General features: G+C 34.2%; 1 protein-coding gene across 1 annotated transcript; it reads right to left on the reverse strand.

The window, feature by feature from the left end:
• Positions 1-761: 761 nt before the first annotated feature.
• On the reverse strand, positions 762-27,831 carry LOC100368865 (IQ domain-containing protein H-like). The gene is made up of 21 exons (XM_002730408.4): positions 27,620-27,831; positions 21,869-21,994; positions 20,937-21,037; positions 20,441-20,521; positions 19,468-19,549; positions 18,163-18,360; positions 17,144-17,327; positions 16,076-16,293; positions 12,465-12,673; positions 11,387-11,723; positions 10,816-10,966; positions 9,593-9,768; positions 8,574-8,715; positions 7,948-8,078; positions 7,636-7,824; positions 7,115-7,235; positions 5,923-6,197; positions 5,490-5,675; positions 5,275-5,400; positions 4,204-4,374; positions 762-3,153 (listed from the first exon to the last, which is right to left on the reverse strand). Exons 1-21 carry the CDS (start codon positions 27,680-27,682, stop codon positions 3,016-3,018), a joined length of 3,405 nt encoding a protein of 1,134 aa, XP_002730454.2. The 5' UTR covers positions 27,683-27,831; the 3' UTR covers positions 762-3,015.
• Between the last annotated feature and the right edge of the window lie 10 nt (positions 27,832-27,841).

The following is a 27,841-nucleotide window of genomic DNA, read 5'->3' on the forward strand; positions in this document are numbered from 1 at the left end:
AATGTAAATATTATGCAATAATAATGGTAAAGTTTAATCTCTGACAAATAAAAAGACGCAACAAATTGACCTGGTGGTGTATTTGACCTCGAAAGCTACTGCATAGCAAACATGAACAAAATGATTTATAAACAGACTATAACTACAAACTAAACAAATTCTACTCAAATTAATTCTACAGTTTTGCTTTCTCAGGCGATCCTGTGCATAAAACTGAAATTTAAACAGGTCGGCATTTTACCGGTAAACCGGAAAATCAATGCATAAATTAACTTGTCAGAAGTGTGAATTGCCTCCTGCCAGTACGGTAACGGCCTTGCCGGTACGGCTAATGACCTTCGGGTACGGTAAAGCAGCGGCCGGTACGGTAAAGCAGCGGCCGGTACGGTAAAGCAGCGGCCGGTACGGTAAAGCAACGGCCGGTACGGTAAAGCAACGGCCGGTACGGTAAAGAAACGCATGCCGCAGGAGACTCACAGGAAACCGGCTTGGTGGTAATGATCAGTTCCCTAAGTGAATAATTAATGCATTTATAGTAACTGGATGCTTACACCAGGATTTATGACACCTGATGAATATCCTGACAGATCCTGCTTTAAGTGCCACAGTTGTCATACTGCATCACGTTATATATGGGTCCCATGCAACATACCGGTATACAATGCATGCAAAATACATTTTGTGTTTACATGAAATTCGTATACCTATATGGTTGAAAGCTTATTTTTCATTTGAAAAAAACAAAACATTAATACCATATGTAAATTTTGACATTATAAAAACATTTAATATATAAAACAAAAATACTTCAAATGATATACATGGAAAATATCACAACTTTGTTAATTAGAGGAAAGAGTGGGTGATATACACTGGGATTGCACAAACATTTGGAGAATGGTAAAAACAGAATTTTGTATTTTGAACGAATTAAATTTATTCCATCCTTTTGTAGCCTCTGTAAAGTTTAATCTTTAAAAAAAACGATTTTTTTATGGTGGATATAAATTGGCTTGTTTTGATTCAAAATGGACTTTGAGACGAATATATTTGCAGAGAATGCTGTCATAGTTCAAGGTTGTTAGCAAAATTTAGTTGAAAGCCCTTTTAAGTATTAAACTTGACCAAAATAAGTTACAGCACTTGACATATTGCGCAAGTTATATTTTGTCTTCATTTCAATATTATGCTTTGGTGTTCTAATTCTGCTGGATTTTAAATGATAAAAACTCGCAATCTACAAAAATGCTTGGTGATGCCAATTGCCAAGGCACTTCCAACTTGGTTATCTTGCTAAATTTTTAATGTACATGTCGCACTTATTACTCGACATGGATTCACTTACATGTACCAATTCATAATAGTATCAATAGTACACACAAACAAACAATTGCATTTACTGTAAGCTGGGTCATAAAAGTACGACTCAATCCATAAGCCTATGAGCTAATGATTGTTGAACTGTGATCATCACTGTCTTTTATATTTTCATTTTTAGACTCGAAATAAGTGCATCTTAAATGCCAAATCTATGTAAATGTGCGTATGTACAATCCCTCCAAAGCTAAGTCATAATGCTGTTCCAAAGCAACTTCAATTTTGAATATTATGCCTCAGATTATTGCGGTTTGCATTTTTTAAAATTATTTGAGGAATTCTCATAGGGTATTCTCAGAAAGTACCAGGATGTGTGACCTCTTTGGATGTCGCGCATGAAGCCTATTGTGAGGAATTTCGCATGATCAATAGAGAAGGTGCTTTATGGCCATATTCAGATAAATTTGATATCAAATAAAGCCCCGCATGCGAAATGACTTGTTTCAAGCATGTGACCTTTGACCTGTTAAAAATATTTTTGTCACTTTACAAATTTACACTTTACAAAGTATATTTATTTGGTCCAAAATGAAAATAATGGTATCTTCTGTTTAATATGAATTTTCACTGATGAAAATGTTTTCAATTAATAATGGACATGGTTTAAATCGTTATTTTCTACATGCATTCATGTGGACAAAATATTTTTCAAGTCATTATCTTTAGAATCTCGGTTCACAGCTGTTATTATCCCTGATTCACAAACACTTCCAGCATTCCTCTTACAGAGATTCACAACAGTACACTATTCCTACAAGTCTGGTTCCCTGCCCCAGTTTCAAAATTGAAATCGGGACAGGGGACCAGAATAAATGGGGGCCATGAATAGAGTTTCGATCTGAAGTCTTCATCAATAACAAATATTTTTCGTGAGATTTACATATTCAAAATATGGATGATTGGAGTTTGTTGGTTTGAACTTGTATTGCTTACACCAATTTACGTCATTTTAATGTCACAGACGCGGCAAACAGTAGAGGGTGCGAAAAATGCATTATGCAGGTCTGTTATCATAAAAGCTGACTTTACAATTCAAAGGGTTTTAAACAAATTCTGTCCCAAAGAAAACCATTTGTATAAACAACATTGTGCAGCCATATTGATGAGGTTAAAAAGACAAATCTGGATTTCAATTGTTTTATTCAAGAAAAACAAATGAAGCTATATTTGCCTTTATAATCCAATTTCTTAGAAACGGTAAAAAACTTGCATTTTGTTTTAAAGGAGACTTAAAAATAAGTCATTAATGTCAATACTATCCCTAATTGTCTAAAATGCTCGCTGGTGTACAACTGAAAAAAATTCTATACAATATTTACATATCGATAAAAATACACTTTTATTCGTTGTTGAAAAATAACTAATTTCAAGATGTTTGGTTGTTAGCCATTACTTGTAAAAAGATATAGAAAAAGAAGAAAAGTTTGGCAGAGAAGAATATAATTTTTTTTCTTTAATTTTGTTCACACTCTGTAATTAAAGTGAAATAGAAAATCGTTTCATAAACAAACTCGGGGAAGAACAGGAGAACTATTTGCTGTCATGGATTTGTTCATTTCTGTTTTCATTTCTCTTCACAGTGATTCTTGAAGTTGCCAAGTAGTCAGTAGTACCGGTAAATGAATATTACTTTCAAAGTTATGAAGATGTTACAGAGGCTAGTTTTTCAGCGAGTTGTTTGTCTCGTTCCATTGCTGCTTCCTCTGCCTCTTGTTTTGCTCTATCGACATTTTGTATTGTTGTTCCTAAGATGCCTTCAATATCCTCAATGGCAGCCTGAAGAAGAAAAGTAAACTTTAGATTAACTTTATAAGCTTTGGGTGTAATGTATGAACAGATGCAACATGCACAGGAAATTGAATTGGAAAAATGGTGTCAACAGGAAATTATCCATTTTCAATAAATTGCACTCCTGCTCAAAAAATAAAAAAAATATTGACTTTAAAATGGTTTGGGGTCACCAGCCAATTTTTTGAGAATGCTTTTACCCTTGGGAGCTATGATGGAGATATTATGTTGAATCTATCGAAATTATCCGCTGGTGATGTTTTTATTTATTTTATTTATTCTGGGTTTTATAAAGTTACGAAAATACTGTTTTGCAGCAATATTGTGTTCTATGGAATTGTTCTAAAAATAGCAATACTGTACTGTAACGCACTAAGGAATACTGTTACCAAGGAACTCGCTCCATGATATTTATGACCAATTTTCATAAAAATAAGAGTATAGGGTTCATCATTCATCAAGCTTTATTGGGGGTTCCATGCGTTTGACTGTCTAAATTAGAATTTTTGGAAAATATATGATAAACATTGAAATTTCAATAGTTTTTTGGGTTGTTGCTTTGATAACACATATGAATTATTTCACAATATGCATGGATTCATAAAGGTTCACATTTTGTTCGGAATTACTGGGGGCAACCTGGCCACAGTAATTCAAAACAAGGAAGAATCCCGATGAATTCTTTCTTTTTTCTGTGATGCATGCAAATTTAAACCCCCAAATATTGCACATAATAGTCCCAAGACCCCAATAAAGAATATGTGTTGCACAGAAGTCCACTTACACAGTGCTAACATACTATGTGCACTTAACGTTGAATAGAACACCAGTCAATTTTATTTCAAGTTTCCTACAGTTACTTGTTCATGTCCATTGTGTGTGATACACTTTATAACAATCTGAATAAAATGTTCCCAGCTACACAATTTCTAGATTTTCTCTGTCTCTCGTGAAATCAATTTTGATTATCTCAATAAAGCAAATAAAGTTAAGGGAATATTCATCTCTGATTTGGTTTTCATGCAGATATCTTCTTACCTTAAAGTTGGTTTGTCCTTGCATGTTTGGAGCTGAAATTTCTTGGTGAATGACTGACAGATTTCTTGCAAACGTTGCGAGAGATCCTTGTAATTCCTCCCCTATAGTCAGCATACCAATACCTTCCCGTTTAAAACTGTCAATCAGTGTAAATACAGTGCCTTGTTTCTCCTGAAAGGAAAGAGAAGACTTTAAGTTTAGCGTCAAATATACCAATGGAAATGCATTTTTTATATTTGGTTAATGCAACAAAACATTGCAATACCAAGTATATCTCCTCTTGCAACTTCTACTACTGGACTGATCCATAGAACAACTGATTTGATCTCTGTCACAATTTCTGAATGTAAATTGAGCCCAAGATACGCTTGATAACTGTAAAAGGCAAAATATTCCTTAGCTTTTGAAATCATTAGCCTGTGAAGGGATTAAACTACAATGTATATGTTAACTTTTCATACTCGCTGGGTTAATAATTTACACCATTTAGTTATCAGTGAAATAAGCGTAAATAAAACTCAGCTAATAATTAAGTCATTTACAGAATACCACAAAATACTTCTTTTATAATGTAAAGCAGGTATAGAACAAATAGTGTTTTTGATTTGAAAAGCGATCTTCGCCACCAAAATACAATTGAATTATTGGACGTGTTAAAGGGCAGAAGTCGTCGCATCACATACGTGCATGTAAACAAAGCATCTCATGTAAACAAAGATGACTTTGACTGTTGAACAAGTGAACGAGTACAGATTTTACCAAGCTTTGATTAGGTGATTGGAAGGTATCGAAGGAGTCAATGGCAGTAATTAGTGCAAGTGGCGCCCGGGTCAAACCTCGTACATTGGATTGTGGGTAAATCAATGTTTATCAACACAAATGTTGTACATGTGCAGCGCAACAACTAATAAGTATAATTTGCAAGTGTAATGCATCAGCGCTTTGAGCCGGAGGTGGATCAACCTATTAAAAGGGAATGATAAATTCATTTTATTCAGTCACTTGTTTGGCAGGAACCATACAGAAGAACAATGACATTAATGCGATAGTAGAGGACTCATCACGTCTTACCTTAATATCAAAGCCAATGCCATGTGCTCTACACATCTGAAAGAACACGCTGTAGTGTACGACTGCTAAGTTGGTATGCAGCAGCCTGGTACTCATCACGGCAAAACGATTGATGTTTGGTGGCACCTGGAAGATTAATATAGTTTATAATGAATTTTCTTTGTTTCATATTACCGGTATCTTCAAAAAGAATTAAGTGATGTTAGTGCACTTACGTCAGGTTCTTCAGGCTCCCATCGACTCCTTCTCTTGGTTTTCTTCTCTTTCTTTGGTGGTGGCACTTCAAACACACAATTCTTTGTATCCAGCTTACCACCCGTGACATACAACATCAATCCAGTCATCGCCATGGTGTCATTGTATGACAAATTTAGATCTATAGCCCAGAGCTTTTGATCCATCTAGTTAATAAATTAGATAATGTCATGTGGCACGGTTAAATTTACAGAAATGCATGTGTGGTATGTATGTAAAGGTGAGTATGATTTCAAATATGGAGGCCAGTTAAAACCTTGCCAATAAAGATATAAAATACAACTCGGCTACTTTCCTCTCAGATGACAATAATTGTTATTTGAAAGGGAAACTGATTCAGCAGCGCAACTGCTCAAAGCCATCATAATTTGAAAAAACAAAAACGCCCCTTACCGTTTTTGCATCAATAAACGTTAAAAAGTCAACCGTGAAGTGACCAATCACACCACGTTGGTGGCAGGCTTTAGCAATCTTCATACAGGCATCATTCAACACAGTAGGTTCCACTGACGACTGGGGAATGGATATACCCCACGCAGTGAAGGGTGTTTCTGCATGTATCTGATCCCCACAGGAAATAACATTAATTTTACCAGTTGGTTCTATTAACACATCTACAGATAACGCAGTGACACTCTCAGATGGCGGGCATGCTTCTATGATGCCTCCTAGTGATGAAAAAGACAGAAAATATGAGGTGAACACTGACTTATATTTCTTCAAATACATGTACAAGAAAAATGTAGACCTACTAATTGAGATATAAAATGATGCTTTGCTTTAATCCTCTGAATGCCATAATTATTCTCATTTTGTCTATTTTTATGTATTTCTATAATTTCTTATAGGCTATATGTCTTAATTCAATTTTTTCAAAAATTATGAAAACGTTATGTGAATTTAAAATTTGTGTATGGTGACAAAAGTTGTGTTTGGTGCTCAAAGGGTTAATGATATGCAAATTACCTAATTAATATGCACATACGGTGTATAGAACTATTTTGTGAATGGTGAGAAAAGTAGACTTTGGTGCTCAAAGGGTTAATGATATGCAAATTACCTAATTAATATGCACATACGGTGTATAGAACTATTTTGTGAATGGTGACAAAAGTAGACTTTGGTGCTCAAAGGGTTAATGATATGCAAATTACCTAATTAATATGCACATACCCTATATAAAACTATTTTGTGAATAGTGACAAAAGTTGACTTTGGTGCTCAAAGTGTTAATGATATGCAAAATACCTAATATGCACATATGGTATATAGAACTATTTTGTGAATGGTGACAAAAGTTGACTGGAGCTCAAAGGGTTAATTATATGCAAATTACCTAATTAATATGCACATACAGTATATATAACTATTTTGTGAATATGACAAAACTTGACTTTGGTGCTCAAAGGGTTAATGATATGTAAATTACCTAATTAATATGCACATATGGTATATAGAACTATTTTGTGAATAGTGACAAAAGTTGACTTTGGTGCTCAAAGGGTTAATGATATGCAAATTACCTAATTGTGTCAGTGGTTTGGAATTTTTATAATATTCAATTAGTAAAATGAGTACACAATACCTTTACTTAGAAAAGCTTCTAAGAATTTCTGCCATGTTGGAAAGACTGTGGTATTAACTGGTCTTGCATTTTTCTCGAGTACATCTGGAATTTCAGCATGAATCCTGATAAAAGCGGCTTCCTGAAAGTGAGGTCAATTTGAGGTCAAGATTAGAGTATTTAGCAGTTTTAATAAGCTAGAATGAAAGTTTAAAATGTGCCACATTACCAGCATCTATGTTGTATGTCAAAAATCACCATTCATTCAGCCATTGCCTCACTACTCTCCATGTACATGTATTAAATGCTAATTCCACTCATCAATGCAGTTTGACAACCACACAATGTGTTCTCAGTAACAAGTCAAGTACTGTTTGCATGGGATCTCCCTCAAACACAACTTGGAGTAACAAATATTTTATTTTTTCTCATATAGTCCCATGTGTTAACTCCGTAATCATTTTTACACAAGCACATGCTTCTAATAGAACAGATACGACGTACTGGATAACTAATATAAATTAAACTATAAAATAGTTTACCTGTGCCCATTTCTTGCTCCATTTCTCGCCATACCTCTGTTCTTCTTTCTTTGCCCATGTATAAGCTCTCAGGTGTGTCGTGACATCACAGTACGCAATCCCCCTACCATCAAATTCATCATCTAATTTAAATAACCACCGTTTAACGTCCAAGTTCTCAGTTACTAGTTGTGCTAAACATTCGTGTAACTATTCAAAAAAAAAAGAAAAACAGTAAGCTCCCACAAGAGAAGTTTTAACGAAAAGTTTTGATTATAAAAAAAAGAAAGTAAATTATTATTTGAACACTTGGTGGCGCTATATTTGACCTACCTGAGGTAAACTATACACATCATATTCACTGGGAGGCACTTCAATTTTAGCACTGTTGAAAACTCTTTTACACCCAGACTTTGTACTATACAACTGAGCTACGTCCGGCTCTGAACCTAATACTGGTATGTCTGTAGAGAACAATAAATCAATAAAAGGAAAATCAACAAAGGACAAAACATACAGAATAACCAATTCTTTTCTCAGATTTTCTGTAATTGTGGTTACGGAATACGGGTGCCATATTCAATATTTGTAAAATACACTGACTGAAGTAAATGTCAGTTTTCACACCTTGTTGATCAAAACATATAAAAACATGTGTTTGTACCACAGCACAGCATGGTAGCGTATGCACTATAAACAATGACTCTTTGCACATCTTGACATTCTCTGTAATTTCACTTCATTTCAATGTTAACTTTGAACCAATAACAGACATAATTTGATACTTCTTTCATACACTGATCAAATATTTCAAACTTTGATTAACTTTCATAGAAAGAAACAAATTAGGAACAAGACTATATTTTGAAAAAAATGCCAGTGAAAAAGGTAATAACAAGTGAATAACAATATTTGGGTGATTCCACTACAGAGAGGGGTGGATGCATAAGATAACTTACCTAATTCATGTGCTACAGCTAGATCGTCTTTATGCATGACACCAGGGACTAAGTAAGCTTCTCGTCCTTTGATTAAGTTTTTAATTCTATTGAGAGCCTTGGGACTATATTTTAGATGTGTTGCTAGGCACATGGAGTGACTCTGTGGAACAATGAATGGATTGATATCAAAGTCATAAAAGGTGATTTGACACTTTAGAAACACACGACAAAGAAGATGAAACAACATTTGTAATGCCGTCAATATACAGTTGTCTACTTTTGCAGTGGTAAATATAGACTAGCCCAGCCATGTAATGTTATAATTTTTTTTTCCTTAGATCGTGGTTTGATGTGATATTACCATGATTGGTTTACTCTGTGGCGTAATCACTTCTATTAATTAATCATGATATGCAGTGACATTATGGGACCCAGGAGTGGAACACTTCCAAAAAAAGAAAATAGGTGTGCGCTTGCGCAAAAGATTCTAAACGTGAGGCTACGTGTAAGTTATAGTTACGTAGAACAGATCTGACCAAAAGCTGCCTTTCTTATTGGTTGGCAGCTTACAAGTATTTATCACCACAAAAACTGGGTAACAACTATAGAGGACGTGGCAGAATAGACCAGTCGTGCTAATTTCGTTTGAACATGAAAAATTCTATAAACTCACTAAAGGAATTATATAAAAGAATAGAAGTACCCTGACTGGGCCAGTCTATGGTAAATACTGTATTATTGTCACTGGTATTTAATTTCACTATTTTGAAGTTTTTAAGGTCACTGGGTTTCAAGTTCATGAACTTGGCAGGGAAACAAAGAGTTCTGTTGTTATTTACGTGTTTACGTAGATTTAATTCAGCAAATTTTACTCAAATTAAACCCAAGATGGCGTCCACCCAAGACAAGACCCAAGACATTCCATTAAACATAAATCTTATGGCAGTAAGTGTTTTTAAACTTCTAGCTTGATTTAGAAATGAAGAGAGCTTCCTGCATTGATACTAAATATTAATTAAAATTACTGAATAACTTACTGGAAATCTATTGGAAGCCTCTGGTACAATAATTTTATATCTGTCTGTGACATCAGACTGGTCTTCCACATTGCCCGATGAGACAGCTGACCTTAAACCCAATAATTTAGAATAGTACTGTAGAGTTTCATCGTTCACTTCAACTGGACATATATAAATTACTTCAACGTTTGGATCTGAAGAACAAAGAGATTACAGTATTGTAATAATAACAAGAATGCTATCAGAGACGGCTGATGTACCCTAGCTGTGGATCAGCCATCCTTATCAAATCATGTAAGAAATGCATGTGTACATGTATGTTTATAATATAATGTGTTATATATGTGTAAAGGTATATAACAAAATCTGTTCAGACGGGCCCAAGGTACGGGCAAGAAAATTCATTTTTAAAAAACAATAATGACCACCAGTCAGCCATTTTGAATCAAATTAAAAATCATCAATGTTTGCATGGTCTACCGGTAATCCTGTTGCAATGTTTGTATGGTCTACCGGTAATCCTGTTGCAATGTTTGCACGGTCTACCGGTAATCCTGTTGCAATGTTTGTACGGTCTACCGGTAATCCTGTTGCAATGTTTGTACGATCTAACGGTAATCCTGTTGCAATGTTTGCACGGTCTACCGGTAATCCTGTTGCAATGTTTGCACGGTCTACCGGTAATCCTGTTGCAATGTTTGCACGGTCTACCGGTAATCCTGTTGCAATGTTTGCATGGTCTACCAGTAATCCTATTGCAATGTTTGCACAGTCTACCGGTAATCATGTTGCAATGTTTGCACGGTCTACCGGTAATCCTGTTGCAATGTTTGCACGGTCTACTGGTAATCCTGTTGCAATGTTTGTACGGTCTATCGGTAATCCTGTTGCAATGTTTGCACGGTCTACCGGTAATCCTGTTGCAATGTTTGCACGGTCTACCGGTAATCCTGTTGCAATGTTTGTATGGTCTACCGGTAATCCTGTTGCAATGTTTGCACGGTCTACCGGTAATCCTGTTGCAATGTTTGCACGGTCTACCGGTAATCCTGTTGCAATGTTTGCACGGTCTACCGGTAATCCTGTTGCAATGTTTGCACGGTCTACCGGTAATCCTGTTGCAATGTTTGTACGGTCTACTGGTAATCCTGTTGCAATGTTTGTACAAATTCCATACATTGATAGTGTCCCAAATAACAGAATGGCAAAAATGGTACATTTTGATAAGCAATAATAATTACCTGATATGTCACATATCCTCGCCATTTGTAAATTTTGTCTAATATTCATATCTTTAACAGTGTCTCGTATTTTTTGTGAGTAACCAAGGGATGGAAGATGAATAAGTACTCTCCTAGATTGCTGGATGCGACTCCAATTAGTCTTGAATTTCTACAATGAATCAGAATATGGTAAAGTCAATGACCTACAACAATAGATGACAATGGAGTAGTTGATGTGCCAGACCCGTAACAAATACAGTGTAACAGTAGGTCCTGTGTTGGACCTACCTGTGGCTGAACACCAAAAAGGAGTTGATACTTATACCATGGAAACTAGAGGATGTTTCAGTGGAGTGGCCAAAGCCACATTCAATATTGTAGATGCGAGGTTGGAAGAATCTGTGTCTGGTTGATGGTTGCTAGTAGTGGACCACGCCTAGTTGTCTATATATAACCAGGCTTGTCAAATAAAATCAGTGCTTTAACAAAGATTACACCAAAATCTTAACCAGTTGTTTTAAGCTCCTGGAACTAAGCTTTACGAGGTTGTTATGGAAACCTAACAGTAAAATAAAAAAACAATTCCTACCTTGGCTCTTTCTCTAAATTCATCTAAATACATTTGCCTAGTGGTTCGTAATTGTTTTCTAATTTTAGACAGTTTGACGTTCATAATCCACGATATTGCTATTACACCTGCCGCCCACTTCTTCCGCCTATACTCCAGGTAAGCCATTCGGTCCTTGTATCGCCTCCATGTTGCTTGTATCTTAGTTGCTGCCACATGTTCACCATCGGGACCCAAGAACCGCCTTCCTGGTCTTTTGATTATTGCTAAAACATCATCTATGTTTATTATTACACTCAGCAAGTCTTTTATAGTAGGCTGCTTTTCAAGTTCAAATTCTAAAGACAAATCTGCAAGTCTGATAAGGAAAAACAAGCCAATAGTACTTTACATATTTGGCAATAAACAAAATGACACACATGAGTACGTATAGGGTTTAACGTTCAGTTCAAAGCAATTTCAATTTTGAAAAACGTGTCATATTGCACCAGTTGTCGACTAAGTTGTTAAAGTGGGTCACCTGCACATGCGTCAGATGACCATAGCATGCGTCTACCCTTTGAGTTTTGTGACTCAATTCCTGCATGTGCACAGATGACCACCCTCCTGCTTTAGCAGTTCACATTAAGTAAATCTTGTCATGCAATGCTGTTCAAATTCTGCTTGCTAAACAAAACTAACCTAGGAAATATGCAATGAACGATGAACAATCAGACACAGTAGTAACATGTGTAAAATACTTGTCCTATAAATTCAAAATGGAGCAATCTAATGGCTTTACAGAAAATAATGAACTCGCAGGTCTATTGTAATTATTATCACGCAAATATTAATAGGAAATATTTCACATCAAATTTTAATTCTGAAATATGATAATTTTTTTGATCATTGAACAGAAAATATCAAATGCAATTCAGTATTAAACTTAATATGCTATTCCTAAGATCTTGAGAACTCAATCACGATACAAATCTGCTGAAATTCCAATAAACATTGGTCAAAGCATACCGGTACATGTATGTCAGGAAAAATGATGATAAATGGGCCAAAACCATAATCCAATTTCAGACAGGGACAATACTACAAAAGATAAACTTACTTGTCGCCATTAATGAAAGCCAATGGTATTGCATAATTTTGTAGCATCCTTTCCATGTATTGTAACATTGTGACGATACTACCCCAAGATAGACAATAATGTTGCTTGAAAGCCATAAAGTCTTGTGACTGTTCACGGATTTTACCATGTTGGATTGGAAACCGATGACTGAGGTGTTTGAATTCACTAGCTGGAGTTGTAGGTGGGGGCTGTAAAAATGAACATAATTCAAAAATGTTAACACAACAAATTTTTTGTTGTTATAATAACTGCAAACAAAAAAGTGCTTTGACCAATATGCTAGGCAGGTGAGTTTCACGGGCATCAATAAAAGTCACTGATTGATGGAGCTTGCTTCTTGTGCTATGTAAAAACATGCTATGTGTACCAGTGAATGTGTGCATCTAACTGCTCTACATGCATGGTGATGATTTCACTCAACTGAGCAGAGCGGAGCGGAGCGGAGCGGAGCGGAACAGAGCGGAACAGAATAGCTGTTAATGTTGTTAGTGATAATGACTATTCTCTCTATTGGTTAATAGGATGTTGAGTCATTACTAACAGGATTAATAATGAGAAGATATGATTGTGAATGCCAAGGTTTTTTTTTTTATACAGTGGTGACATGCAAGATATTAACTGTCAATCAAAGTGTCAATGTGAGCCTAGCATAACATCAAAGACTGCTACCGAGTACTGTAATATGACTAATTTTCACTGGGTTCAAATTTCGCTGATTTACCATTTCAGGCATATAAAGTGGGTTTTATCATTTAGATAATGTGTTCTATGCTAAATTTTACATATTTACTGGGTTTTAATTTAGCACATTCTGCAGTCAGCGAAATGAGCAAAATTAAAACCCAGTGAATAATTAATCCTTTTACAGTACTATTCCACTGCGTTCAATCTTTTGAGAGACAAAGTCAACTTTTGTTAACATTCACAAAATTAAATCCACATCATTTTTTTCATATTATTTTCCATATTTTTATCAAGAGATGTAGCCAACAGGAAATTATGTCTATTTTGTCCAAATTTATCAACAAAATACATATAAATCTGAAAAATGTTGCACCAAAATATTGGCAGGAAAATTAGGCCAAAAAAAAAAATTGTTTTGTTGCCCTCAGCGACCAACCGAAAAATATGAAATATTGGGTCGCGTTTTTTTTTTTTAATAGGCCCAAATATTAAAAACTCACCATTTTAAGCAGTAAAAAAATTGTTTCCTCTAAAAATTAAGGATCCCGGACCATTGTTTGATCCCAAGAGTCCCCGTAAATGGCGACTTTGAACCTTGGGTTGATCTGTATTTCTCTGACATGTTCCGAATACTATGAAGTCCATATACCTTGGCTATTTACGATACTCTTAATTTTCACGAATTTAAAAAACTTGAAGGCAACATAAGTTTTTTATTTTTTTGGCCTTTTGGTGGTCAAAGAGCAATGCAGTGAATAAAAAACACAGTTTTTTTGGGTGCATGCATGAAGGTTTTCGCTATATATTCAGGCATTCCATAATGATGGCTCAATTTTCAAATACTGTAAAATACTTAATCCTTAGCTGGAATAAATTTTTGCTGAAAGGGTATTTTTGCTGTTTTGTATGAATGACATTTATTTTCACTGAATTTTGATGAGTGGAATGTAAAACATAGAAAAAAAAATTTAAAGTATTTTAACGGGAATATATTTCCGCTGATTCATCTCTTCAGCGAAAATAAATTCTAAGTGAAACTATTAGTTTAAATTTGTTGGTGGAACAATTAAATCAGATATTAAAAATTAACAAAATGTAGAATAACAGCGTAGCAATTCATCCATCTTAATATTAAGATAATCTATTAATTTTAAAGCTGAGTTATAATTGTTGGCTGACTCCAGTTATTCCTTTGTGGACCAAAAGTTGTCGACCAGTATGGAAAATATAATGTCCATTCATCACTGACATCTGTCAGTCAACGCTGTTGAGTGATTTTCATTGTTCATGTAATGTTATTTCAAGACAGGAATAGTCAGAAGTAACAAACAGCAGGTGGATTCCCAAGTTGTGTGCATGTGTAACACTGGGATTTCTATAGTTTCCCATATAGAATGTGTAATCTAGTGTAGTATTGGTATACCTTTCAATGTCAAAGTCAACCTTTGCTGCCTTTCACAAAATTAACCCAATTTTTTTCTTTATATTTGTTCAAAAACGTTTGATCAATGCCTGTAGTCAATGGGAACTATGTTCATTGGGTTCAAATTTAACCAAAAAAAATATTAAAAAAAACCATAAAAAAATGCAAACTGATGAATCAGAATTTTCAATGTGAAAAATTAGGGTTTGCATTCATTAGACTTACCAATTCAATTACATGTAAAGAATGCTAAGTGTATTTTAACAAAAGGAAATGACAATGGTGTATTGTTATTACTGTAGTATTAAAAGGTTATTAATAAAGTCAACAGACAATGACACGGCATACAATGTATGAACCCAATTCAAAGTCATAGACAATGATAAGCCTGAATTAATAACGTATTAAATGTACATAAATAACGTATTAATTCAGTGAACACTATAAAAACCACAGAAACAGATGGTAGCTGAAAAGATATATTAGAGACAGGCTGAACAAAACATAAACACGGCAACAGTGTATTCTTTTCAAGACCATTAAGTATTCATGTTTGCATGATCAAACATTTTCTCAATTAGTTTCAGCTTTCAGTCTGCTAATGTAGGCTGGTCAAAATGCTTGTATTACATTTCAGTTTGTTTGACAGATATCAAAATGCTAGCTCTTTCTTCCAATATATGTCACCTGATCAGTTATTAATTTGCATATAGTATTGGGTGGCTACATGGCTAATGCACTTTTAACATTTTGGGAAGCAATTTTCTATTTATTTGAAACTTAGAAGATAAAACTTTAAGTACCTGAACTTATTTTCTAATTATTGAACCTCAGTTGTGTCAACTTGTATGCATTATTATTTTACCCAATTTTCAATCCAAAATGGCCATCAGCATAACATTATGGGAAAATCATAAAATTAGTATTTTCAAAGTAAACAAGTTTTATTTGATGATCAAGAATTTGTAATGCTTTTAAAATTTCCACATTGTTGATAAGTTAACTACGTCCATCCTTAAATGCGAATTTTGAACAGCGGACAAAAAGAACAAACAAGAGAACAAAAAGAAGCTGCTTGTTTATTTTAGAGTTGAGCTGATGCCATATTATTGCTCAGAATGCAGTGCCAAAAGCATGCATGGAACTTAAGTGGAAACATGATTCAGAACTTAGGCAACCTGGAATAAACTTGATGACTAGAAATCACTTATTATTTGTTTTTCTTAAAGGGTGGTAGTTGTTGCGCCATGCATGCACAAGACATATGGGGCTTCATATACCGGTAAACAAAGATGGCGACTTCGAATGCGCAGCGCGGCGACTATCGCCCTTTAAAAACTATATAAGTTTCTTGGTCATTTTTATTTATTGGTTTAGATAAATATCTATCATAACATATATACATGTATATATTTAATAAAATGAATATTGCTTCCCAGAAATTGAAATAATTTCCACTATATGAAACATTATATAAACTCACCAGCGGTTGTAATGCTCCATCAAGTGGTTTAATAGGTACCATGCTTTTACTGGATTTGGCAGATGATACCATTCTGGAATGCGAGGGACCATGGCCCCATGTGCTATCAACTTCTCGCTCAGATGCTTTACCGGCAGATTTTGATCTGGATGACATAGACATGGAATCTGTAGACTTATTATAAAGTAAGTCCATCTTAACAAAATTGAAATTACCATCTGTGTTAAAAAAAAAAAAAAATATTTGTTTTAAATCATTAAATTTGCTGCTGTTACAGAGCTTTTTTTCTATTCTATTCTTGTCTAGTGTAAGTAGTATGTAAGATTAACAAGAAGACTGAAGAGTCACAGATCAGTGACACGTACATGTATTCTATTTGCTCTAATAGAAGTATGGTATTTGTTGTATTTAGAATCATTAAAACATTACTGATATTTAAAGTGGGGGAGTCGTCACCTACGCATGTGTCAGATGGCCATATCGTGTCATTGTTTACAAACAAGCATCTACCCATGAGTCTTTGCATTTTTAGCGTGTGTTGTTATCAGCGATTGGGACTCAATTCCTGTGTGTGGGCAGGTGACGATCCTCCCGCTTTAATTTCACCATGAAAATGCTTCTGTAATTTATATAAGCGCATGCGATACTGTTATAATCTTTATGGACTGGTTACGAATTTCGCAGCCCAAGGTATGCTGTACGACCAAGGGCAGCAAAAGCCATGTCCAGATTTCATCATATTCCTTATAGGTGTAATTACAATTTTACCACGGTGTGACCTCAAACACATGTCGTAATTTAGAATGACGTGATGTGAGGGTGCACTTGCCATAGCGATATGAGGCCGGGAAATATTGGAATATAGGTTCTGTTCCACATTATGGGTCACTACATCAAGTGTAAAATATAACGATTGTTTATATTACAAGACATTCGGACACCTACAACATCAACATGATGAGTAGATCGCTTTACAAATTTCACACCAACTGCAGTGAAGGTGTACTCATTATTGGATATTCATTTAACAAACAATCACAGTATAAGCGTGGGAAACAATATACTGACCGCCAACACCAGCTACAGGTACTTTAGGTTCTTTTTTTTCAATAGGATCTCGTAACTCCACCATCTTATGCCTGACGGGTGAAGGATCTAACGTCAGTTCAGCTGCTGGAGGAATTAGTCCCCTTTCTAATAAACTTAAAATTCCTTTCTTGGCATCTTTTTCTGTTATTGCTGGTGGAATAATCTGATAAGAGAGAAAATAGAAGAGTGCATAATGTATATGATGCTAGTATTGGGATATTTCTATGCTTAGGAACCATGCCACATACACTGCCATAAACAATATGACGTATTCATGTATATTAATATTATTTTTCATGAAGATATATCATATAAATTATAATATCATGTCATTTTTGTTGTTTTGTATTATAGTCATTCCCTTTTTCTTCTTCTTTTGATTATGTTTTTGTACACTGTATCTATTATCATTTATTCAAATAGACTTCTAGAGATTAATAAATATATTACCGATATATCTTATTACACACATACAAAAATGTATATGTATCAATATAGTGACGAAATACAAGACAAATGACAACCAAACGTGGTTTCTATATGAAAACTACAGGGGGGTATGAAGTATTATAATACATATGATCCATTATGGCCAGCTCATTGATTTATTGTAAAACACCAAATACACGGCAAAGTAAATACTATATAAAATCTAAGTAAACATGTACTGCGTGCCTGACTCACAACCAATGCTTGTGTACGACACCAAATTGTCTAGCTTTTGTGTCATGACATAGCACAGCACAACATGTCTTCTCTTTAGCCACTTAGATAAAAGATGCCTAATAACCAAGCTTATTATGAGAAACCCATTCACATCACACTGCGTAAAAATGATAAATACTCAATTTTTCAAAAAATCGGATGAAATGACAACATTTTCTGGTTAATTGGAGCAACTATCACAAATTATTACCCAGTACCTTGATGCAGTCAAAATAGAAGAAAATATTGTAGATATTATATATCGATTACTTCACTTGAAAGAGGTGACTTACCGATGGATCAACACGATTGGCTCTGGGTAGGACAGCTAGGTGTTCCACTGTGTTGCCCATAATTACTTTCTGTGGTGTTTTATGCTTTCGTTTATCTACTATAAGTGGTAATGAGACGCCGTACGTATCACTAAGTACTTGTCTATTATACTGGTTTGTGGGATCATGGATGGCCCGCATATTCCATGCATATTTAGACTACAGACAAAGAAATATTCAAAAGTACATGTATGGAATATACTAAAAATACACTGAGAAAGTGGGTTACCATAACCCTTTCACTAATTGGACCAGGGATGGAAACATTTTTTATAAAAATAAAATGATATTTTTTAGGTGGCTGAATCCCATTTAAGTTTTAGTCAGTGATATTACGATTTCAACAAGAAAATTTAAAACATTGGAACAAAAACATAGACAGAATCAAAAGTGTAACTAGATTTAATACAGCATCCATAAAGTGTGATCAATCCATCAGTAGGTTGAATTGCTGAGAAAAACACAAAATTATCTTTTTTTTTTAATACAGAAATTAGGTGATCCAACTAATAGAAAGATTAAGGTAATTCAATTTTTAATTTTGAAAATCGTAAGATTCAGAAACAAGCTTTACATGACTGGGAGGTTTTTAGCACATTTTAAAATTCCATCAAAATCAAAATTCAAATTCTAAAGATTTTTTTTTAAATTCTGGACAAAATGAATATAATTCCTAATAGCTAGACGTCTTAATTAAATTGTTTGAAAGATATGGCAATATTACTATACACCAACTAAAACATTATTAACACATAGATATCCTGTCGAAGAAAAATAGACCATTTTCCGTTCACTGCGAGAATCATGCGTTATGCGTGAAATCAAACGTAAAAACAGGACAAACAAAGGTCATAGTGTTGTAGTGGCGTCAAACATCGCGTAGGATTTGACAAACGCGAAAGTATTTGGGGGGACAATATGATATTTCTATGCTTAATAATGTGCTGTTCACATTTGATGATAGGCAATTTCGATTAAGTAAGGGTATTTAGAAGCAATATTCCTCTGCCGAAGATCGTCCAGTTGATGTGAGCTACGAAATAAAGAAATTCAAGTTCAAAATCAAATCGTTCAATTTTTGAGGCAGATGTTTAACGCGTGTCTTTCATGCAACTCGCGAGATCTCGCAATTGTACGAAAAATCACCTATTACGCAAAAGAAAACAATGTAGATTGTTAGGCACCTCAGACAGCTAGAAAAAACTTCACAGTTTACTATATACACTTGCAATGAGGATTGAAACAAATATAAATACTGTTTTATACCTGTTGCCCTGGAGATGGACCTTGCATATTTTGTAAAGGTTCCATTTTGGTGAGTCTGGGAACAGGTTTTTTATCAAAATCTCTGAAACAAAAAAGAAAAACACAATTATTAAGATAATCTTAACAAGACTACAAAGAAGAAAAACTGTTAAAGTGAATATTAAATTTGTATTGATAGTAAAATTTAATTGGAAGCCCTTACAATTTTGAGTAACTTGGCAAAAAATAAAATATGAAAGTTATGATGTTCCACTACCAGTACTTATACTGATCAACCCTGACATATTGTACTATTTATCAACTAAGTTATTATTTGTCTTCACTACAATAAATCAGTGCACTGCTGTTTGAAATCTGCTTTGAGAACACGCTTAACCACAACTAACCTAGCAAGTACGTAATGTTTGATATTCAATGTTGCCCCAGTCAAAAGGTAACATGAATAATATAGTCGTTTTTTTAGATTTCAAAATGAAGGGATCTAATGGCTATACAGAAAACAATCTACGAGTTTGGCGTGCATCTTGGACTAACGCTTCACATCATTGATTTTGTAATAGAGTTCATCTTCAACTGACAAACAGAGAAACTTGAGTGTAAATTTGGTGACTTGATGACATCAAAACTACATAACTCCTCAGTGATGTTTGGCTATTGACCAGATGATTACAATTAATCCTTTCACCACCGCCTTTTATCCCAAATTTGACTGCACTATTTTCTTGTATGCTTCAATATTTCTGGAAACGAACCATAATTTTGGAGCCAACAGGTAGAGCTGAGTAAATTTTAAGTTTTTCTATTTTAGGACTATTTTGTGAATTTGTGATGAAAAGAGAGAACTGATGATGAAAAGGTTAAATGAATTAGCTGATTGGACTCAGGTTTTAAAATTGAAATATTGATAATATTAATTATTATGTGACAGAATTAATTTACCTTATTCGCAAACATCTGCCAAAATTTAACTCACCTCTCTGCTAAACCTAGTGTGTGTCTCCGCGAATAGCTTTTCTCTAATTTTTGTCCAGTTTGAAGATCATATAAAGCTTCCCTGAAAAATGAAATAACAATATTTACTGATGGGAGTCAATACAAATTAGAATATAATAAAATTTATTGAAAAATCATACCACTGATGAGTGATATATTGCAATACTTTCAAAACATCTAAACTTGTCAAAAAAAAGTTGCAGGTCAAGTGTTCAAATTGTGCTTTCCAGTTTGAATTTAGCTGCACAATTAATTGATTTTTCTAAAATTCTGACAAAAAGCTAAAAAAAAAATCAGTGATGTGCACACTTTTAACTGCATCATGCATGACCAGCATCGTGAATATTTTTTGCTTGACCCTACAGATATACACGTCATGTATCACCCATACATCACCCATCACTAATGCCCAGACAAGACAGATAACAATGCTAGCGACAGCTCCCCACACAAAAGAGTAATGGTATTCTACTTACTGGGTACCAAGATGTCCGGGATGTCTTTGTCCGGCGAGATCTAAAGCAGGTAAGGTCATAACTTGATTGTTAGCTGAATGTAGCACATTTTCAGTTTGGCCCTGACAATAAAACAAAACAAAATACGATTGAGGTAAATAAACAAAAAAGAACAATGCATTTATATGCTTTCTAAATCTTCATAAATTAAGGCAGTAAATCAATGAAAGCAGACAATAAAGTGCATCATAGCATGGTATTATTGGAAACCATAAATTAATTTGACTACTCTCAATAATAGCTGTGAATCCATTGGATGCAGTCCACTTGGTGATAAACCACACTATAAATATCGAACATAAGAAAACTACACACAAGGACATCACTGTTTTTTCTCAGTTCGTGTTTGGTACAATATACAACTATAATAGCAAATAGGTTAACAAAGTTAGTACATTATTAGTAAGAAGAATCTAAACTTTGAGACTACTGGTATTAACAGAAACATTCTATAAAAAAACAACAACAAGCATTTTCCAGTTAATAAAACTATAATGTTTTGTGAGTCAACTTACAACACTTTTCATAATATAAATATTGCTTCGATGCCCATGAAATTGAAGCACCAATGAATCTCCCTATATTATTTTCTTTTGTACATATTGGTATATGTGAAAACAATTTTACTAAACTTTGCATTGAATTTCATGACCTGTTTTTAGACTTATAATAATGACCAATAGAAAATTGCTGTAAAATATTCAATTTTAGCTGGAATTAGTTTTTCACTGAGCCATCCCTTCATCCTTAAATGTAGTAGCCAAAATTTGGCAGAAAAAAATCATGTATTCAAATGGTTATTCTTCCTCTGAAAAATGTTGTGGCTGTAGTCCAGGACATGATGAATAATTATTTACAAACCTTTTTAACTGGGTAGGGCCTGAATAACTCACCTGAACACCTTCCTGTGTTCTCTGTATGGCATTTTCGAGCGCACGGATATCTAGAATTTCTCTAGCGCCCTCAGACAAACTTTTCTGAATAAGGTGCTCCTTCAGCTGTTGCAAATCTTCTTGAACCTTGAAAAACAACAACCTTTATTGTAACTTTAAAATACTGCAAAACATTCACAACTGCAATACTTCAGGGAAATATTAGCAAAAATGTTAATAAAAAAAAAGCATTATTTTTTTCCTCTGAAATTATATACAAAATACTGGTAGTACTTCTATGAGTTCTCCATTACCTAAAATGTTAGATAACACAAGTCATAAGAGTTATTAGTTTAATAGTAGTAATTTACACACCTAAGCAATACAAAAGAAGTTGGTCGATGTTAAAAGGTTGTTGGGTGCATGGCAGCCACCCCCAGTGTATAAGAACAAATTTGTCAGAATTTTAAAAGTTCTATAATACATCTGTACACAGTGTACATGTACATGGTGGATGATAGTCCATTGTAGTTTTGTCATGAAAACTAATTATTATATACAACAGTGAAACAAGCCAGCAATTATTACGGTAACCAGTAATTTCATTTAGTTGGGAAACTAAATATACGCCTAATTAAAGCCTTACATGTCAATATTAATATACTGTTACTATGGTAACTACCGGGTATGCCATAATAAGAATGTGTGTATAATGGTGGGAGGTAGAGCCCATGGACTGCTATTTTCAGGGAACATAAATGTTGCCTAAAAATAATAGACAACAACAAAGTGTTGTGAACCGAAAAAACATGTACCGGTAAATCGGTATCGGTACCGGTAAAAGTTTGAGAGTACAGTTATACATGTAAGCCTCACTCTGTTATACTACCGGTAGTATGCTCTACATCTTGTATGTATTTTACTAAAATATTTTTTTTGTTTATATCGTGTTGTGGACAACGTAAAAGTACTACATTGTATTTTAATTCTGCCTCAAACGAGATTGTTTTCCTTATTAAATTTTGTGCATACAGTCTGATCTTATAAACATTTGTACATATTCTGTGCTTGAACAACTTTGAGAGGAAAACACAGATTCTCGAGTTGAGTTATAAGTATTAATGGTCTTCGAGAAAAGATAAAATCAAGAAGAAGTTCCTAAAATTCTATATAGCGAACACCCACCACAAAACGAGATATGGAAATGATGAGCAAAATTTGTCCTAATCATCAGAATTTTCTCCAGTAGTGGTGTTGAAATACATATACCATTATATTGATAAAAATAAAGTGTAAACAAAAAGTTATGGATACATCTGTAATTGAAAAGATTCCCCCTGCTTTTCAAATGGCCACCCCTCAATCTGTTTGACAAATTTTTTACTCAACAAAATGTTGCCAACCACTTATCCAACCTCACTACAGACTAGCTGCTGATAAATTAAGGATGTTGAAACTGAGTACATGTACACACATGATGTTACTACCAGATAGTCGAGTATTCAAAGTAACAAGGTAAGGTATGGTACAAGTAAAGCCAGGAAAACAGAATAAAATAAAATAGAATCATGGTAAAGAAAATATATTTTTGGTTATAAATAAAATGTGTTTTGTTGAGCAAACAAACAGGTTATTGTTCAGCTATACTTTACTTCGTGGGCTGCACGGGAACCCAAAAATTGAGAAACAACTATTTTTATTTGTTCATTTTCTATGAATGTATTTCAGAGCTGTCAACACAAAGGCATAGTAGTTAACCATCAATATTTGCTGTGTTCTTAAAAGTGTTATTTAAGTGTTAGCATTTGAACATTTTCTTTTTCAATTACCGATAGTAAAGAAAATTAATATTCAGCTTGTACATGTACATGTATATCTAAAATGCTCCAGGACACAGTGCTTCTAAGCTATAAATATACTACAATAGTAGATTGGTTAAGTGAAGCTACCGATAATGATATGAGTGGCCAACAATAAATCAAATGCACCTTATTTCATGAACGTCAAAACTGTTTACATAACATCAGCGTCTAAACTTTAGATAGATAAGGCAGATTTCACTGAAAGACAAACAGTTGCTCGGAGTGTAAACAACTACAGTTGACAGAATGCACCACCAACATTTGGACAATATCACCTTTCTCGATAATTGATTTTCTCTTAGTAAATTAATTCTACAATAATGGGAATAACGTTACTTTTGGGATCTACAAACCAGTTGTTGTAAAAGTTGGTGGTTGTGCCACGCATACATGAGATATTGGTCTCAGCCTCTCAGGAGCAAAGATGGCAACTTTGACTGTTGTGTGGACCCAGGGTGTGTGGATCAATGAGTACAAACTGAGACAATACAAAGCTCTAACTAGGTAATTTCTTTGGGAAGTAAAAGGTATCGAAGAGTCACCGACGATAATTAGTTCACATAACGCCCTGGTCAAAACTCGTACATGTGATTTCCATTAGAAGAGCGCATTCGATTGTGGGAAACTCAATATTTATCAACACATGCACGACACGACGACCACTGCCCTTCCTAACCTTTATAATGTTTGAACCTAATAAGCAAATACAATCAGCAACTCTGAAACCTGCTGAAAGCATTGATATTTAAATGTTTACCAACTGATCTATGATTTATAAATATTTCTAAAAGAAAATATGTCAGAATGTCAAATTTTAATAATAGCGATATAAATAAATTATTGATTACGTGATAATAATAAAGCGCAGAATCAGAGTGGTTATGTTTTCTAATTTCCTTTGTAGTGTTATTTTAACTCAATTTAGTTTAGAAGTCCTTGGTTCCGAAGTGTATTTAGATGGCAATATATTGCTTAAGATATACCGGTACCACAAATAGAGTAATTCCACATGACAATTACAAATGTAAGTCAATCCTGAAAAACTAAATCGTAGTTAATAAATTAATTCAATTGATTTTGAGTTGATTACTTTAAAGTTTACAGGCAAGGAAATATAATGCTAGGAAATGTCATCAATTTTTAACTGAGAACATTTGTTGACAGTAACCTTTTTAATAATTATATATATATCATTATCATTACAATAACATTCCTCAAGTACAAAATAAAAATGTAGATTTGAAAATGAAAAAAATATGGGTCACTGCACTTATTTCCATGGACATCGTAATTAATTTATATTATAATTAGAGTATTGATCAAAACATGTGGTAGCAGTGGAGAGCACAGTACATGCACTATTTGATGTGGGGATTACTGTCAAGCATCAAATGATTTGCTTTGTCGCATTATTGACTCAAATATATTTAAAATTAGAGAATATTAAATATTTTCTGATTTCTCACAAAGTACTGAGGTGAATTTGAATCCGAAATGTTAAACTTGTGCATAATTTTGAATATGCACATAAATATAATATCTACATTTGGGATTAAAATCGCCAAAGACTCTACTTTTAGTATTTGTTCTTAGGGTAAAACAAGAAAAATATTGCAAGTGGCAATAAAATCCCTGCATTCAGAGTTGCACTCTGGGTGATGTTATGTGTTGACAGTAAAAACAGTTTCTCATTTGATAATTGGTAATATCTGAGACAAAGTTCTACTAAGAAAAATTGGTAACCTTTTTTGGCTATTTCAGAATATATACTTACAAATTTAATACAAATATAATAAATAGCAAAATTGGGGATCATTCTTGGTTGATAAATATATGCCATGGCACATTAGCTATATTAGTTATATTGATTTATTTTCATGTTTACTTTAAAGCAGAGGGGTCGTCACCTGCGCACATGCGGGAATTGAGTCCCAAGCGACGATAACAACACACGCTACAAACGCAAAGGCTCTGGGGGAAACATGCGTAGGTGACAACTCCCCCGCTTTAATGATGTTTATTCATTAAAACTTTAATAACACCTGTCCCTCGCATAGCAACTAGTAAATAAGATTATCAAGCAAGCATGCAGCCAATATGCTAGTAAACATTATTCATTTAGACATGATTCCAGTAAGAACCAAGCAATTCAACAATAACAAGGTAACTATGATATGTCATATGCAGTGTAAACATTAAACCATGGGTCAAAAAAAATCAATTCGGAGTTTCTAAAAAGTTGAATTAGTATTTTATTGAAAGCCAGATTACACATTAACTGTAGCATAGGCACAAATGTGCAGATTGGCATGCATTTCATACCAGTAGTTAGTGACTTATAAAAGCTCAAGTACAATGTCAATGTCAAAATGCTGTTCAGGCGAACAAAAGACTGGTCATGAATGTGAATTGCTTCAATTTTATCAAAGAGACTTTTTCACAAATTTTAAAAAAGAAAACAAATTAATAAAAGTTTTTTTCATTCAGCTTAAAAAAGATATTTTACCTACATGATATAGATATATACTGGGTATACTTATAAGCTTAGCTGTATTGAAATATTTTGGAATGTTAATATGGAGGTAATTTAGAGATAAATTTATAATCAAACTATTACTATTTGATGAAATTACATCAAAATAAACAGATTTGTTCTCAGTTTGACCATTATGCACAGACTGCCTCACTCAAATCATATCAAGTATCAATCAATTTGACTAGAAGCCATTGATGAAACTGTGTTTACTAAATTTGAGTGCATAGAAACTGCTTGACCCTTGGTATAGTGAGGTCACAAGCATGCTCAATTGTAAGTAAAGATATGAAAAACACAACCTAGGTAATGAAGCCAACCCATTGGTGGGCAGTGAAAAAAGACAACTCTTTTGTTACAAACATGTACATGTACATGTATATATGAGTCTTGGTGGAACAAATTAGGAATAAGTTCATTTAAATCACAAAAACATTTGGAACACAAATCGAAGCATTGTAAGGACAATAGTCTCAAAAGACTAAACACCCTCAGGAGTAATTGTTTATCCACTTTGAATAAATAAAAAGTTTTGCTAGGTTAGAAGAAAGGGTATCTTTTTGAAGGCGCTGTATGTGCTTGTTCATTGAAATGTAAACACGCAATGCTCATTATAAACAGAATTCGCACCAATGATGATGTCATGATCGATGATGAGTGATTACAGCAACTAACTGATAGTTATACCCCCGTATGTCCAAATTTCCATTATGCCATTTTTCTTCTGAAATACCTTTATTTCTTACTTTTGCAGCTTTATCGTTCCTCGTCGTGTTGTATTTTGTATGTCTTAGTTATAGTTTTTGTTATGCGTAAGACTATACAATGATACAGGGACTGTGCCAAAATGGTCAAAACAAGTGAAAGTTACAGATTAAACATTTAGCTTATTCTTTCCACTCTGGAACTGGAGGAAGCGATGCTGTAGACAACGAGATCATGATGATAAGAATATTAAATGTGATTGGCTGTGAAATAAAAGTTAAAATGTCAAATGATCCAATTCATATAATCATGTTTTTGTTTGTCGAATGTTGTACATCATCAACAAGCAAACATTGTAGCGCTGCGCAGTTCATGAACGTATCAACGATCGTTTGGAGTGCCTCGTAAAATAGCGGTCGATCACTTATACTATTTCGACCTGCCGGGCTATATTGCGATTGCGACGAGCTATCGTTCTTGTTCAGTAGTCAACTAATGGTTGTAATAGAAAAAGGTACAAAGCAACGGAGGGAAACGTTTATATTAATTAACATGCTTGTGAGACACCTGTCTCTCGAGAGCTCATTCTCGTCAAAAAACTCGCGACTTCCGTTCCAGCTCAATTTTGCTTGGCACGGCACTGTGAACCGAGACGCGACTTCGACTACTCACCTTGACCAAGATTTCCCCAACATCTTCGTGCCTTCGGTCGATCTCCATTCCGGCATACATCATGTAAATATACCACTAGGTGGTTAGGTGAGGGATAAATATGGGACGGAATAATGAAACTCTTGCAAATTCGGGTTATAAAAGTCCAAAAGTCGCCATTGCTTCTCGGTCACGTTCCTCGGCAACCAGACCCAAACACGAATTGACACATGCGCAGTGTCA

Source organism: Saccoglossus kowalevskii, chromosome 13, assembly GCF_978046115.1.
Source record: "Saccoglossus kowalevskii chromosome 13, keSacKowa6.1, whole genome shotgun sequence".
In the NCBI taxonomy this organism is placed as follows: domain Eukaryota; kingdom Metazoa; phylum Hemichordata; class Enteropneusta; family Harrimaniidae; genus Saccoglossus; species Saccoglossus kowalevskii.